The 17,718-nt window shown below is 40.0% G+C and overlaps 1 protein-coding gene across 9 annotated transcripts in view; it reads left to right on the forward strand.

The window, feature by feature from the left end:
* The window catches only part of ESF1 (ESF1 nucleolar pre-rRNA processing protein homolog), a 69,517-nt gene that overhangs the window by 44,987 nt on the left and 6,812 nt on the right, over nucleotides 1-17,718 (forward strand). For 3 of the 9 annotated variants that reach the window (XM_073339569.1, XM_073339568.1, XM_073339566.1), the window contains 3 exons: nucleotides 512-633; nucleotides 1,363-1,476; nucleotides 3,442-3,532. In XM_073339569.1, the coding sequence (XP_073195670.1) occupies nucleotides 512-633; nucleotides 1,363-1,476; nucleotides 3,442-3,532 (327 nt within the window). Of the gene's footprint in view, nucleotides 1-511; nucleotides 634-1,362; nucleotides 1,477-3,441; nucleotides 3,533-15,285; nucleotides 15,341-16,074; nucleotides 16,637-17,718 lie in introns of those variants that run through there. The other 6 variants (XM_073339571.1, XM_073339572.1, XR_012158324.1 and 3 more) reach the window with 5 other exon arrangements.

Below are 17,718 nucleotides of genomic sequence, written 5' to 3' on the forward strand. Positions count from 1 at the left end.
CGTTTGTAATGTTGTGCAAATCACTTAATCTTTCAGTTCTTTGTTTCCCCCCTTTTCCCGTTCCGAAATCCTTATTAATTTTGTAAAAACTAATTAATATTAGTGAAGTACTACTAAGTCCTCACAAGGTTACTCTAGCTCTAAGAACGTGACATTTGTAGACTGCAGCACTGAGCTGGGGTGAGAAGGCAGTCGAGGGAATCAGAAGTGCTGAGGACTGGGTATTGCCATTCTTGTTCTCTCAGACATCTGCACAACTTACCACTGAGGTGCTGGAGGTGGTTTTTTAGCATGAAGTGGGAGGATTTGCACAGCAAGCTGACCTTTCCCCTGGATACATTGCCTTGATTTGGCAGTCGATATTTGTGCAATTGCATGGCTCAAAGATAGTAAATATTTCCCTTTGAATCAGGGCTTTGCTGATGAGAATAGATTAGAGTGTTTTTAAGAGGATGAAAAAAACTTGAGCAAATTAAGTTTGCCTGTTCATTTGTGTTTTATTTTGCCATAGGACTGAAAGAAACTGCTGAAGAGATGGTCAAAAGCAAGTTGGAAGGAAAGGATAAACTAACTCCTTGGGAACAATTTTTAGAAAACAAGAAAGAGAAAAGAAAACTGAAGAAGAAAAGAAAGGTGCGTATGTTCTGATCACTCACATTTTTAATTAAAACCTATAACCGTCCTATTTTGCCTTGAATTAAATACAAAGGAGTTACAGTTTCTAGAATGATTTTGGGGGTTGATAGTGTGGTGTGTCTTCATTTAGAGACTGTTTACAAGTAACTTACCAAATCTAGAGAGTTAGAAGGATGTTCAGGGTAATACTAGTCATAACAGGCTTCCACATATTTTCATCTGTCTTTGGCAGCCAAAGTAAATATCATTGTAAATTTGTGTGATAAAAGAAAAATAAACATACATCTACCCAGAAAACTACCTTTTGATCTTGGAGTTTTGTTAGCCACTTAAACATTCCAGAGTGTATCATATTTGTTGCTAAAATATGATTGGATAGCAAGATTTCTGATTAGGATGTACAAAATTCAGTCTCCCAAAGTTCTAGCAGCATAAATATTTTGAATGGCATTGAGGAGTTGCTCAAAGATCAACTAGATGTGTACCCTTGAGGGATATTTCTGTGTATGAATGACAAAATGGAATTGCATTCATACTACTGGTCTTTCTGCCCTGCTGCTTTTTTGCCTTTTCATTTACCAAAGGAATTCGTGAATTGATTCCTGTGGTGGTAACACATGAATGTTAGGGAGACTTCTTTTAAAAAAATACGCTGCCTAATTCTCCCTGTATTTTCTTTTTTCATTCTGAATCAGCCCCAGTATCACAAATGTGGTTTCTTTATAGTGCCTCCTGCTGGTCAAGGGTGGCCCTGCAGATGCTCCCTGTCTTGGTTTACAAGGTGTGTCAGCCTGTCAGAAACAGTGGCCCCTGTCATATGCTTGGCGTCAGTCTTTAACAGTTAAGTCAGTAGTTCTTAAACTTTTGTACTGGTGACCCCTTTCACTTAGCAAGCCTCTGAGTGTGACCCCTCCCTTATAAATTAAAAATACTTTTTGTATATATTTAACACCATTATAAATGCTGGAGGCAAAGCGGAGCTTGGGGTGGAGGCAGACAGCTCATGACCCCCCATGTAATAACCTTGTGACCCCCCACCCGAGAGGTCCCAACCCCTAGTTTGAAAACCCCTGGGTTAAATAATAACGAAGTCAGAAATAGGCTGTCTGGGTCTGTATCTTTAAACAAACAAATAGAAAAGACAACTGCTTCATTGCAGTGCTTTAAGCAAAGGTCCTTTTTTTGGACCTGGGGTTCTGGAGCACTGAGGAGCATCTCCTTTGTCCTAATCTCTCCCAGCACTTGCCCCAGAAGAAGCAGGCAAGCCTTCTTAACTGGCCTGCTGCTTCTCTATTGGTCAGTGTCTCCTCTTGGCCCTTCTGGGCCTGCGGAGGACTAAGGGCTTGTCTACACTGGCAATTTACAGCGCTGCAACTTTCTCACTCAGGGGTGTGAAGAAACATACTGGTAGCTACGCCCCCTCATGGAGGTGGTTTTTTAGGGCACTGGGAAAGCTGTCTCCCAGTGCTCTGCCATGACTGCACAAGGCACATTAAAGCGTTGCCAGTGCAGACTAGCCCTGTGTCTTGTAGGTGGCCCGGCCTAAGTCAGTCTTCTTTAAGCAGGGGGTGTCAGGGGTTTAATGCTCCAGCAGAAGGCAGTGAAGGCCTGGTAGAGCCATATCACATCGAGATAACAGATTAATTAAAATAACTTCTGTGGCTTTGTTAATGTATTTGTCCACTCTCTAAGCAAAGTTACAAATGGCATTTGATCAGTAGCTGCTAAAACTTCTGAAAACAAACTGGCTTCTTGTGTTAAATAGTGTTTCTAGAGGCTACAGCAACTCTTGCTAGTGTAAGACTCTCTCATTTACCCTGACTAAAACCAACAGGGTAATGGTTCACATGTGCTGGAGGCTAGGTGTTCTAAGGAAAAGTTCCTCAGTTCTTGATCTTGCTTCCCCTATAAGTTTAAACCCACATTTGATAAACTTCAGGGCACAGTTGAAAGCTATTTACCCACGCTTTTGCCTAAAGAAGGTTTTTGTGGAGGACCATTGTTAGTTGACTATTCCTATTTTAAATAGGACCAGCACACTTTATGAATCGCCCAGTAAGGGCGGTCAGCTTGTTTTTTATATGCTGAGTTTATATTTTTTGCTTGTGGAATACAGGCAATGATGAAGCAGGAGTGATCGAGCAGCTGTGCTTTTTTGGCAGTGACTTCAACATGGATGTTTGAGGACTGCCTTTTGTAGAGAAGAAAGGATATATTATCTCCTTGGTAGTTCATAAACATGCTGTGCATACTGTCCACTCTTCTGGGTGTAATGATTTTACTTATTGTTGATCTCCTTGAATCATTAACTTGAAAAATATTGTGTGTGGATACGAAGAACCAGAAGTTTGCTTCTGATCCTATAATTAATTGGAATGTTTATACAGTTTATATTCTATGGACTTAAGACTTCTTTGAATGTGTAAATTATTCTGCTCTTTGTGTTCATAGTAAGATTTATAGCTCAGTGTGTTATATACAGACTTAGAATTGTTTATTTACATTCACCTTAGTTCACAATTTATGGTATGTTTTAGATCTATGTCATTCAGATCACAACCTTAAAGCATCCGATGAAGTGAGCTGTAGCTCATGAAAGCTTGTGCTCAAATAAATTTGTTAGTCTCGAAGGTGCCACAAGTCCTCCTTTTCTTTTTGCGGATACAGACTAACACAGCTGCTACTCTGAAACTTTCAAGTTGTGAATTAGTAGCAGCTACAAGAAGTTATATTTCATTTAGATGAAACTTCTGTATTAGTTGCATGTTAAATGGAAATGACAAAAATCACTGTTTTTTGTTATAGGTTACTGCCAAAGAAGAACTGAATGAAGATGAATTTCCATCTGATGTTGACTTGAATGACCCATACTTTGCTGAGGAACTTGGCAAATCAGGTTGGTTAATAAAAGTAACTTTCACTTGTTTAAAATAATGTGCTCTTTAAATAACAAGCGATAGAAATAGAGAAGTATAAAAATACGGCTTAGTTGTCAGGGTTCGTGTGTGGAGTTAGTGATACGCAATTTGTGATAGCATGTGACTCTTGGCCTATATTGTATGGAATGTCAGGAAGACATTTCTCCCAGTACTTTCAGCAGTGACCATCAGCTGGTCGCTATGTGGGAGCCAGACCTACCAGCTGGTCCTCGAAACGCACCAGAAGAAAAAGAAAGAACCTGGTTGCCCTTGAAAGCCAAATAAGTTTTACCCCGTGTATAAACGGAAACACAGGGCTGAGCAACTTTGGTGGGCCCCCTTTGGGGTTTGGATAATTGAGATAAACATATCAAGTTGTATGTACGTTTCCCGACTGAATTTGACCTCGTACCCTGAAGTTTTCCAGTCACTAACTGGGCATGCATAAGGTGTGAATGATGACCAAGAGCCAGAAGTCATAGCAGTCATTTGACACTTCCTTTTTTTTGTTTTTAGAGGGAAATGGGCATTGAAAACGCGAAAATGTTTCAAGACCTCAGAACATGCATAATTGTTAAAATTGGTGGGGATTCAAGGGTCTTTATTTTGGGTGAACCGTTGCCCCTCTTCACTCTGTCTGCTACACCTTGATGTGGCTGCCAGTCCCAACCCTGGATAAAGTGGGGAGGGTTGACTCCAAGGATAACTGTCACAGCTGAGGGCAACTGAACCTGGATTTCCCTTGAGTGGTCCAACCAGGGTACCTACTCTCTGGCTTTCACCACTGCAAACATTGCCTTTCTTGGGTGGAGACCCATGTCTCCCTCCCTCCCTTCTAACTGGAGTATTTCCAGGCTGCACAGTTCCTCCTGCCTTCACCGTGTTGCTCCTAGCAGAGACAGACTTCTTGTTTGCTGTCACCTGGTTGCTTTCTCTACAGAGATGGTTAACACTATGACTGCTATGACAAGTCATAAATACCACCAGCTCTTTTTATGCAAGCCTGTTTTATTCTTAAGGTAAATGCACTGGAGAGCACATATTAAAAACAATAAAAGAACCTATGCATGCTAATCAGCATACCAGAGATCACCGAAAACTTAACATGGGCTCTGGCAGGAGAGGTCCTTCAGTACCCCACCCAAGGAGTTTCCTTGTGACTTCCAGTTCATCACAGCTTCGGCTCAAAGCAAGCACACAGTCTTATGGACCTTAATAGGCCCAGTCCTTATAGCTCCTCCCTAAGGATTAAGGCCCTCAATGGACATGGGGACTTATGCATTTGCTGGATCAGGAAGAAGGTCCTGAGCCCATTTAAAACACAGCAGTTTATCCAAAAATTCTTTTTGTCGGGTCCCTGGAGCATCAAGTTTGAACTAGTATGTGCATACCTCTGTAGGCAGTGGCTTCAATGGGCTAATAATTGGAGGAATTACATTAACATTCCAATCCTCTTGAAGGAGTTACATACAATTCCCTAATGACACATACACATTTGCATTTTTAATACAGTGGATTGATCCCAAGGATATTCACCCTAATTCAAGAAGATTTAACCTAATTCAATAAAGTTTATCTTAATTCCATAAGGTTTGTCCAGGATTTTACAGGATATTGTCAGTCTGTCACACTAATCATCTAGACCCGTAAAAAAAAAAAAAAACCAACCCATTGGTTATGGGAACGGAACCAGGCTACCATTCCGGTAAAAATGGCTGCTCAGCAGAGAACACTGCCGACCCCAGGTGGAAAGAGCAGCAAATGACAGAGACACATGGAAGAGTTTCTGCACCAGTATAGGTGAAGGAAGGCTGTAAATGTTTCACCTGTCTTAATTTCTCAATTCTGGTTCTTTGAAGGTAATTCTTACAGAATTTTCCCACCTTAAATAGCTCTAAGGTGAATAAGGCTATGTCTTATAACCAAAAGCATAGGCAAAAAAAAAGAAGACTAATGCTCAGTATTGTAAAAATGCAACTTTTATATTAAAAGGATGGAGAACATTCTTTCATATAACAAAGATGAGTAAATCAACAAAGCCTGAAAGAATGTGACCTCATAAACAAAAACTGTCAATATTTGACTAACTCGTACATGAGATACCAAGAAGAAACTACTGAGGCAGGAGATTTTGGGCCACCCTGATCTCAGAAATGGGCATTCTGAATCTAAATAGGGACTCTACAAGGGCAAAAGCTAAGCAGGGATGGGCTGTGAAAGTGTGAGGTGGTAATGTGCAGTTTCTGGGGCAGCAGCTTTCTGTACCATGCTTGCTGCACAAAAGAAGCCTACATCCTTTCGATGGCTGTCCTGGTCAACTCTCCTGTGTGATGGTCGCCATCTCTTAGGGTAGGTCTTGGCAGAGAGCCTTACAGGAGCGAACCTTGTTCAATAGTTTGACTTCTAATGGAGTCATGGGTTCCTCACAACATTCAAGGCAGCCTTTGAAGCTGAATAAACCCTTCTTGCAAATAACTGCCAACAATGTTCAGGTATCTGTTTTCCCTTAATCAGCAAACTTATAGGAAGTGGAATGTGTAGCCAACAGCGTCCTTGGCAAAATGTATTTTTCTCTACTGCTTGAGATTGGAGTGTGACTGGATTTCTATATCTCTGTCATCTCATTATAAATGGTATGCAAGGTCACATTCATGGGAGCAGTCCTTAAGCCAGGTACCAATTAATCTTGGTCCTTGAGAATTCTTTGGTGGGGCCAAACCAAACCCGGATGGCCTACCCAGATATTGCAAAAACTGCGTGGAAGTTGGATTCTCCAGAGCAAATTGTTCTGTCTCTTATAGGTAAATCTATATTTGTCCCCAAACACACCCAGCCTTTTCTTTGGAATACAAATGATAATCCTGAGTTCTTCCAGGTTCACCTCCTTGATCTTACATAAGTGACTGTGTGGTGCATTTTGAGGAGGTGGAGTAGTTGATGCTACTGGAAGAGGTGTTGGCACAGACAATCCTCAGATAGTCACTGCAAGCAGAGTTGCATGATAATTGCCCTAAGGTCAGAATTGCTTGTGTTGATATAGATTGCCTTCTGGATGCAGATGCCAGCCTGGTATAAACTGAGCTCCTAAGGTGCTGAGAATCCCAAACTGCTTCTTACTATTCTGTCGTCTTATGCTTTGATACTCATCTTCAAGTTATTATCAGCCATTAAATGGAATGACTGGAACAATTCAGATGATATACCCTGATACCATTTTATTGATCTCCAGTTTCTGTGCTGGTATATGGAGTGTTAACTGGAGGCTTTGATGCAGAGCTGCCAGGAGTCAAGGCTTTGGTCAGTGTGCCAAGAGGCTGTTGGCTGTCGTTGAGTGCTCTTGAGGTGATTTCTCATGCTAAGATGACCTAGAGTTTAGTACTGCTCATTTGGTGCCTTACTGTGCTGGGGGCATTTAAAGAAGATTTTGGCTTCTGAAGCATCAAATATTGCCTTGAGGCAACCAGTGAACCAGATCTGCTAGTTCTAGAAAGCTTCAGGGTAATGCTGACACTGCAAGCGCCACCACTCATTCCTGCCACAAAGGTGCTTGGTGTCTTGGGGCTAGATGACCGAAGTGCAAAGAAGGAAACCTGTAATTAATTGTAGCTTACTGGAGAAATAAGAAATAGGGATCTATGAGCTGGAGCAGTGGCACTTACAAATCCTTTTTTACAACACTTGCAACATAATTGCTATGCTTTGGGGCAATTTTTAGATTGCTCAAATAATGTAAGCAAATGCAGGCACATGTGGAATTTTGGCTGAGCTTCTGCAGTGCTAGAGTGTCCATTCCGGGCTACTGTCCATCTTGTCAAGCAGGCAGATGTCTCTGCTCCCCACAAGACCAGATGGGCAGAACTGAGAGACCATTAGGAGAACAAAACGAACAGAGCCAAACCACAGCCTTGTATACCTGTTAATGATGTTATAAAGATAAGTTGTAATCAGGTAGGACTCCAGAAAGTTGGTGACCAAGCAAAGGAAAAATCTGGAGTCCAGTTCTTTGTCTCGTCATTGGCAGAGCAGTAGACGGGCATACAAGAAATAACTTCTTTTGCAGAGTGTATTACTGGAGCATGCCACACAGGAAGCAGAACAAGAGTCTGTGAGTGGTTTAGCTGGTATTTGGCAACAGGGAGGGGGACACAAGATCCAAGACAATTCCTTGAAGGATTGTATCTTGAAAGAATAGTGATGACTTTGTGAATATCGCCAGCCATTTATGTTAGTATTTCATTGCATACAGACTCAGATTCCTTTGAGAACTTAGCACCTACCAGCCGATGCACATGTGTTCATCTCTTGGGCATTCAGAAGTTAGCATTGTGGGATTTTTACTAATTTAAAAAATACATTGGATTACTTTTGTGTTTTAATGCACCTGCTTATACATAAGGTAAATTGTTCTGCAGCGTAGAATGACTGAGGTGGACTTCGGCTCATGTTTTAAGAGAGCAGCACTGCGGTATACTTTAGCCCCATGCCATTCCTCCCCCTAATTTCTCTGTAAATGCTCTGCATATGGAGTGTTTCTTGGGCTATTGGAACAATGCCATTTCTTCCATCCTTTTTCTACTAGCAAGAGGATGTAGGTTTTCACACTGTTAGCATTTCCTGTTTCATTAATGTATGTTGAAGCTTCCAAGCAATGTATGGAAAAGTGTCCTGCAATATGTAGTGAGGTACTCCATCTTGAAATGGTGAAAGAGGGTCATTATTATTCAGTAGCTTTTTCACATTTTCCCCATAGCATGGAATACAAACTTGCTGTTCAGAGATGCTCTTGGGGTTGTTGAGCAGACACTGAGTGTGTAGGTAAAACTCTTGACTGCAGGATTACCGGACATCAACTGGAAAAGAGAAACTGAGAATATAGCTAGCTTTGGAATAGTTTTAGAGAGAGAGAACACTATCCACATGCTGGCTGGCTGCAAGCAAGGTGACACTTGATGTATCTCTAAAGCTCGTCAATGGCAGACTGAGCAAATTGAAGGGAAGTTTTGTCAGATGGAAACTGAGGGTCTGATTACTATTTCCATATTCCATTTAAGGAAAGTGGGGATGCTGCTGTAAAAGGGAACCAGGAAGTTCGCCAAAAGAAACCTAGGCAAGTGTATATTTGGGAGGGGGTGTCTTACACCAAATAAACTCTGTTTACAAAGAGAACTTCTTTTGCCCCGGGGCAGTGATTCCTAAAGTGTAGCGTGTGCCCTCTCAAGAAGGGCAGGGAACAAAGGGCTACGTAGTGGACCCCTGTTCTCCAGAGTCTCGGCTTTGGTTTATTTAAAAAAAAAAAAAAAAAGCTAGATCTCCTAGATGTTATAGTGCCGGGGGAAAAAAACTTGAATATTTGATCCGAGTGTAACCAGTGTGGTGGTGTCTTAATGAGTTTGCAGTGAGCTTGAAAAAAATATCTACCTCAGTGAATTCAATGGGTGCTAACTCCAGTGCTAATGATGATACGTATAATGTTGATATTTAAATATGTCACTGCCCATCAATGCATTTAAGAAAGGAAAGATAGTATGTATGAGGAATACACCTATGTTTCCAAAAGTTCCGAGTCGGGGAGGGAGTAAAGAGAGTGTAGAAGATGCATAGAATTGTAGAACTGGAAGAGAAGTTTGAGAGGTCTTCTAGGTCAGTCTTCTGCACTCATGACAGGACTAGGTATTATCTAGACCAGCTCTGACAGGTGTTTGTCTAACCTGCTCTTAAAAATCTCCAATGATGGAGATTCCACAACCTCCCTATGCAATTTATTCCAGTGCCTAACCATCCTGACAGGAAGCTTTTCCTAATGTCCAACCTAAACTGCTGTTTCTGTAATTTTTAAGCCCTTTGCTTCTTGTACGATCCTCACAGGTTAGAGAACAATTTTTCTCCCTCCTCCTTGTAATAACCTTTTATGTACTTGCAAACTGTTATGATGTCCCTGTCCCGCCCCCCCCCCCCCAAATCTTCTCCAGACTAAACAAAGCCAGTTTTCTCAATTTTCCCTCATGGGTCATGTTTTCTAGACTTTTAATCATTTTTGTTGCTCTTCTCTGGACTTTCTTCAATTTATCTACATCTGTCACACAACACACAGTCAACTATAACAGGGTTCAGAAAGAACTAGATAAATTCATGGAGAATAGCCAAGCTGGGCAGGGATGGTGTCCCTAGCCTCTGTTTGCCAGAAGCAGGGAATGGGTGACAGGGGATGGATCACTTGATGATTACCTGTTCTGTTCATTCCCTTGGATGCACCTAGCATTGACCACTGTGAGAAGACAGGATACTGTGCTAGATGGACCTTTGGTCTGACCCAGAATGGCCGTTCTTATGATACCCAGAACTGGACATAATACTCCAGTTGAGACCTAATCAGCTTACAACACTCCTGCTAATACAGACCAGTATGATGTTTGCCTTTTTGCAACAGTGTTACACTGTTCCCTCATATTTAGCTTGTGATCCACTATGACCCCAGATCCCTTTCCGCAGTACTTCTTCATAGACAGTCGTTTCCATTTTGTGTGTGCAATTGATTGTTCCTTCGTAAGTGGAGTACTTTGTGTTTGTCCTTATAGAATTTCATCCTGTTTATTTCATACAATTTCTCCAGTTTATCCAGACCATTTTGAATTTGAATCCTATCCTCTAAAGCACTTGCAACCTCTCATCTTGGTATAATCTGCAAACTGTATAAGTGAGCTCTCCATGCCATTATCTAATCATTGATGAAGATATTGAATAGAACCGGAGCCAGATCTATTTCCTGCAGGATCCCACTAGATATGCCCTTTCAGCTTGACTGTGAACCACTGATAACTACTCTCTGGGAATGGTTTTCTAACCTATTATGTACTCACCTTATAGTAAGTCCATCTAGGTAGTATTTCCCTAGTTTGTTTATGAGAAGGTCATGCAAGTCCGTATCAAAAGCCTTGCTAAAGTCAAGATATACCATATTTACTGTTCCCCTCCCTATCCCCCCCATCCACAAGGCTTGTTACCCTTTCGAAGAAAAGTATTAGATTGGTTTGACAAGATTTGTTCTTGACAAATCCATGCTATTACTTTATCACTTACTTTATGACTTTATTATCTTCTAGGTTTCTACAGATTGCTTAATTATTTGCTCCTTTATCTTTCTGCAAAAAGAAAAGGAGGACTTGTGGCACCTTAGAGACTAACCAATTTATTTGAGCATGAGCTTTCGTGAGCTACAGCTCACTTCATCAGATGTTTACCGTGGAAACTGCAGCAGACAGTTTCCACGGTAAACATCTGATGAAGTGAGCTGTAGCTCACGAAAGCTCATGCTCAAATAAATTGGTTAGTCTCTAAGGTGCCACAAGTCCTCCTTTTCTTTTTGCGAATACAGACTAACACGGCTGTTCCTCTGAAATTTATCTTTCTGGGTACTGAAGTTAAGATGTGTGGTCTGTAATTCCATGGGTTATCCTTAGTCCCCTTTTCATAGATTGGCACTGTATTTGCCCTTTTCCAGACCTCTGGAGTCTCACCTATATTCCATGCCTTTTCTAAGATCATTGCTGATGCCTCAGATATTTCCTTAGTCAGCTCCTTGAGTATTCTAGGATGCATTTTGGTGACTTGAAAACATCTAACTAGTTAAAAATTACTTAGACTTGTTCTTTCCCTATTTTAGCCTCTGATCCTATCACATTTTCACTGACATTCATTGTTAGATGTCCAATTGCTACTAAACTTTTTGGTGAAAACTGGAACAAAAAAGTACATTCCAGAAACTTGTTGGATAATCTTTGCCTGCTGCATGGGCTGTGTGTACATGCACACTTATACCAGATTAATTCAACTGATTTAATTAATCATGTTAGTTAAATTGATATAAATACACTACTCAAACCAAAGCAAGGTATTTCTTAGACCTGCTCCTAATCAACTGAAGCTAAATTAGGGTAGATGGATTTAAATAATTTATTTTAATCTCATTTTGCAGTTGAACTTTTTAGTTATTTTCCTAAACAAAGGTTGATTCTCACAATTTGTAACCATTAAACCATGTTGTTTTGCAACTAAATATAACATTTACTCTAAACTTAGTACTTCTCTTTGCTAGCCAAGAGTATATGTTCTGTCTATGCATAATGTATTTCAGCAGTTATGTAGCATAATATACATTTTTTTCAGAATCTTATTTTTTGTTCTGTTAGAAAATGGTGAATGTTGCTTTTATTATATACTAGAATAATTATTTACTTGTGTGCAAACTGTATTTGCATGGAAGTTGGAATTCATCTAAAAATGAATAATAACAGTATTTTAAATGATTACTGATAGTTATATAAAACTACCTTAAAGTGCTGGATACATCTGAAAAAAATATCAAAACATCTTTTTGTATTCAAAAATTATTAAACAAAGGAAGTATTGAACTTACTGTTTCTGTTCACCATGTTCTTTAAGATTTTAAAACTAGTTGATCTCATCCTCTCAGACCTAGGTTTTATTCATAGATTGGAAGAGGAAAACAAGCATTCCTGCTTTTTCAACTCCCATTTGATTTTTTGATTTTGAATGAACTAGTCATTAAGCTGAACTAATTAAAAAAAATAAAGTGAAATGATGAAAATATTCTGTCTGCATCTGCAGAAGAAGCTACTGCTGTCAAAAACTAGTGTAGCATTTCAACAAACCCTGGTTCTAGGTGCTTAGCTCGTGACTTCCACCAGTTGAGTGATTTGATTTTTCTCTAATGCTTAAGTCTTAATATAGGTTGTCATAATTTCAAATTTAATTTTAAATAGATTTCTCTTCTAAAAATGTTTTTAATTTAAACTATCTCATTTAAATAAAAAAAATTTTTTAAATAATTGATTTTTATTCTGAGCTAAAACAAACAAACAAACAAAAGCAAAAACCTGGTTTAAACTAAAACAAATGTTTATATAGGCTTTTGTACCCATGTGACTAACTCTATTTAAAATCATGTGTTTAAAACTAGTATAACTGTGCATGTAGACAATCCTTTAAAATGCATGTTAGACGTTTTCCTTTTCTTCCTTTGGAAGTTGTTAAATGGCAGTTCAGTATTGTCCAAAAGAATAATTGGTCATCTTTGGTTAATATTAATAGACCCCCAAAAAATTCAGAAGAATGTTGGTATTACCTGATTGAGTTTAATTTATCAAAGTAAAATAAAGAGCTAGCTTCAGTGTATGTATTTCCTAGGGATTTCATATGAAAATTAATATTTTGTGTACATAATGAGGAGTGATTTGTTGGTTCGTGTTCTTGGAAAGATAAAGGCTGAGTAGGCTTTTTAACTTGATAGTGAGCTCTTGCTTCAGAGATCATTGTGAAGCTTCAGAATAGGAAAGACGAACATTAAAGTTTCTTTTCATAAATTAATTCTTTGCAGTCTCTTTGAAAAGGGAATAAATGTCTTAATTGTGGTAAAATTTAAAAAATATGTTTGGCTAATTCTGATTCTAGTTAATATCTAAGGCAACTCTCAATTTAGTAATTCCACTTTCAGATTGTTACGGGTTTTTGAGGCTTCAGAGCAACTTGCAATAAAGGTCTTTTCAGTAATAGATGGTATGATAGACAAGATAAGTTATATGGCACTCAAGTAAAGTAGGAACTTTCAAATTCAAACTAGTGACTGGAAGACCCCATTTCACAATATTAAACTTGTCTGGAGAAAGTTGGACATCTTGACATATGGGTATGGGACAGTTGGGCCTTTTTGGCACCAAAAGAGGAGTGGGAGGAGGCTTAGTGTTTCTGATCTCTAAGAAGCATTTTTAACTTTTGGTACTGAGATTAGCGCATCTCCTTTTTTCCTTTTTTGGTCAGGGGGAGGAGCAGAGTCAACTTCAAGTTTCTGGGGAAAGAGCTCCTGAACTTGCTATTTCCCACTTCTGCAACTCTTTATGGCAACTAACTGCCCTACTGCATCCTACTCGAGTATCGTGCAACAATGACAAATAAACATGAACATGATGTTTCTATTGAAATAGTTCATGAAAGTTGAATTGTTGTCATGGGGCTTCAATGTTAACATACCATTGAGACCAACGGGACCAGTTCATACTTCTCTCATACATGTTGTTTTAAGGTGTCTGCAGAATCAGGAAGACATTATTGCATCCGTTGAGTTCCCAGTATTACCACCATGTTGTCTCACATGGCCATCTCATCAAAACAGTCGTAAAAATGTCTGTGCTCAGGCTCCACTAGCCCTGTTTCCATTACTACCACGGGTGGAGATGTGCTGGTGGTAGTGCAATAGTGGGAGATTCCCGCCAAAATGCTGAAGTAAACATAAGTGTAATATCTAAATCGTTAATATTCAAAATGAAAACGTAGACTGTGAAGCTCAATTATGGTGCACTTTTAAAATCTATTATGCAGCCACATACACCTGGCTCTGTTCATTGGAAACATCACTTTAGCGCTCTGATATTAAATCTTTGCTGAGAAATAGGGTGAGGCTGCTATTTGTGTGGACACTAATTTTGGGGATGCAATTTAGCAATGTTTTGTTGTATTTGAGGCTGGCCATGTCTTAAAGTACTACACAGCGGCATGGGTGCAGGGCTACAGCTTTGCCACTATAGCACTTCGGTGCAGATGCTCGCTACAGGGGGAGGTTTTCCCCTCCCTATAGTTAATCTAACTCCCTGAGACATGGTAGCTAGGTTAATGGGAGACCTAGCACTGTCTACAGTGGGGGTTAGGTCAGCATATCTACATCTCTTGGGTGTGTATTTCCCCCTGAAAGATGCAGCTGTACCAACTGAAATTGTTAACTCTGTAAGCGTTCTGGCTCTATGAAGCTATTCATATTGCTACAGATTTTTCACACTCCTGAAAGATGTAGCTATGCTGATGCTAGTTTTCCGTGTAGACCAACCCTTAGTCTATACTACAAAGTTTTGCCAGCATAGCTACATTGGCTAGGGGAGTGAAAAAATCACACCCCCAGCCAGCATAATTATTTTGGCAAAACCTCTGGGTAGACACAACTATGCCGACAGAAGAGTGCTTCTGTTGGTTTAGCGAATGTCATGTGGGGTGGTGGTGTAACTATGCCAAGAGAAGCCCTCCTGTCAGCTTACACTATGCCTTCACTAGAGGGATCTGATGATGTAGCTATACCGGCAATGACTCTGTCATGTAGACAAGGCTGAAGTTGGTTCTAAGGGCTCCAAAAATTGGAGAAGCCCAACATGTAGGAGATATTTTGAGGGTCTTTTGAAAATCCTATTTTGCAACATTGAATATTGTACCTGAATTCATAGTCAAATCTTAATAAAAGTTTACAATCTGACTTTTTTTTTTAAAAATTATGCTCACCAAATTTTAAATGCTTCATTTAGAATTAGGTGTATCCTGCAATTTACATTGGACAGGAAGAGTTAATGCTATGAAACTTAAAGCAAATGGAAAAATCACTCAGTCAAATATGAATTAGTTTATTATACAAGCCCAAAATACTTCTGAAATCTTTATAGATGTTAACATATTTAAGTATCTGACTTTTATTCTTTCAGTAGTAAATTTTTTTTTGCAGAAGGAGATGAAACCGTGATTGCATGTCAGTTGAAATATATGGAAAGGGAATTAACACGAATATGGTAGAATAGCCTATAATATTGCATGAGGGATTTGTATGAAATGGAAAGGGGGGTGGGACTAGAATTCTAATGTTATACTAATAGTATTCTGCTTTTTGTCATACCTGAACAAGTTATTTCAGGAGACAAAGAAGTTGATGGTTGTTCTCTTTGATTTCAGGAAACCATGTAAGTATGAGAGAAATGTGAAGCACTGTGGTTGTCTTGTTCTTATTCCAAAATTTTCCATTGCAGGCTCAATTAATATAGCCAGGTGACTGTAAATAATGGCTGGGTATGGCAATTAAAAATATTATGATTTTTTTATAGAAGATTTCTTAGAATGGGTGCCCAAAGGTAAAAAAAATCAGATTTGGTATTCTAATTCTTTTCCCAGAATTTAGTTAATTGCAAACTGTTAACTGTGAAGTTAATAGGTTTTTAAGGCCAGAACAGATCATTATAATCATAAAATGAACAGGGAGAGAGTAAAAGTTTTGATTAGCAGCTGAGGATCCCGTGCATGGAGATAAAGGGCTTGGTTAATTATCCTTTTGGTCTGTCTGTGTTTGTTTGTGTCTCTGCTGGGGCTATGTGGCTGGGCTTTCAAGCCTCTAAACAAAAGGGTGAGAAGTCTGTCTCTGTGAGGGCTGGGAGATTGGGGCTCTTTGGCCATAGTTCAGGACCAGTGTTCTAGTCTTAATCCTCTCTGTGAGCGAGGGGATGAGCTGACCTGCAAGGCTAAATGTATAAACCAGTTGTAAAGTGAATTCCTGAGGTGAGCAGGAGGTTACCAGGAGTTCGAAAGAGTTTGCAATAGAGAGTAGGCACTTTTTCTCATGGGTTTGTGGTCTTGAAGGGCGTCTGTTGATTCTGTTGTATCAGAGAGACAGTTCTTGGATAACCCGCTATCACCACTGCAGGTCCAATCAGATAAGTTTTGTTTCAAACGAACAGGAGAGATTGGAAAACAGAGAAAAGGGACTGGCAGTTTGTGACCAAGCAAGGAAGGAGAAGCAAGAGAGGATGGGATGGTCTTTGACCACCAGAGGAAAGAGAACCAGGAGAAATTCAACATAGGGAGAGATATCGAGTCATATTCCAGTTCTCCTGCAGCAGCTACAGAGAATCTCTTGGAAGACTGAAATTCCAAAACTGGAGAAAAACACAAGGACCTCTGCAGGGCACATGAGAAGATGGATGTCAGCCATACCCAAAATGTTCAGTGACCTGAAAAGGAGCTCTTTGTAAGTTCAAGAGCTTGTCTCTCTCACCAGCAGTAAAAGATATTACCTCACCACCTAGTCTCTCTAATATCCTGGGACCAATATGGCTACAACATCACTGCGTACTGCTTCAGAAGATTCTTTGCAGATCATCCGAGACTTCAAAGATCTTACAAGGGAGCTGAAGGATAGGAAAGCATTGGTGGTGATCAGAAATCTGTCTTGCCCAGCAACTGAGAGAAGATAGCCAGTAGAAAATGTGAGCAGCAAACTGTTGGCTAGGTATACAGTCTAAAGTTGATGGTTTGGGTTTTGTGAAATATTGGGTCATCTTCTATAGGGAGAAAAGGACATATGGGTTGGACTACCACTGATTCAGTAGAAAGGGTTCCAGTTTTCTGGGTGACAGAGGAGAAAAGCCTGGGAAATAATCAGGAGGAATTAGAAATGTTCATTTATGAAAAGAAAATTTGGTATAATTAGTATTACTGAAACCTGGTGGGCTGAGTCACATGACTGGGATTTTAATATTACTCCATTTTAGGAAAAAGAGAGTGGGCAGCCGAGGAACAGGGTTGTCATTCTACGTCAAAGAAACTATTGTCTGCGTTAGATTTCTTGACAATTCAGAAGTATAGGACCTGGAATAGTTATGGATCAGCATTCTACCTGATAAATTCCAACGTGGGGTACTGGTTGGGAATCTGTTACAAAGACCACCAAATTAGACAAGGGAATAGGAGGAGCAGCTCCTTAAACATCTTTATACAATGTGTACAACAAAAATTGTGTTTTCATGGAGTTCAAACTTGCAGACATTTGGAAGGGTTTCATGGAGCCATTAATAGAAACTCCAGGAATGTTTTACAAGTTATAACGGGGTTCTCAAACTTCATTACACTGTGATCCCCTTTTGACAATAAAAATTGCATGACCCCAGGAGGAGGGACTGAAGCCTGAGCCCACCCAAGCCCCACCGCCCCTGGCAAGGGGGGAGACCAAAGCCAAAAGGCTTCCGCCCCAGGCAGAGGGCCTGTAACCTGAGTCTCACCACCCAGGGCTTGGGCTTTGGTCCCAGGCGGTGGGGCTTAGACTTACTGGGGCCCAGGGCTAAAGCCAAAGCCCAAGACAGCCTTGGCAACCCCATTAAAATGGGGTTGTGGCCCACTTTGGGGTCTGACCCACAGTTTGAGAACCCCCTGGACTGTAAGGATTGGCAAAGGAGCACAGCAAATTTCAGAACAATCTGAGTAAGCATTTGGATTTTACAACACTTCAAGAGAATATTAAGAGGCATAATCTACAAGTATGTGGCAAAAATATTTTTGATAGTCAATAGCT

Source organism: Lepidochelys kempii, chromosome 3, assembly GCF_965140265.1.
Source record: "Lepidochelys kempii isolate rLepKem1 chromosome 3, rLepKem1.hap2, whole genome shotgun sequence".
In the NCBI taxonomy this organism is placed as follows: Eukaryota; Metazoa; Chordata; order Testudines; family Cheloniidae; genus Lepidochelys; species Lepidochelys kempii.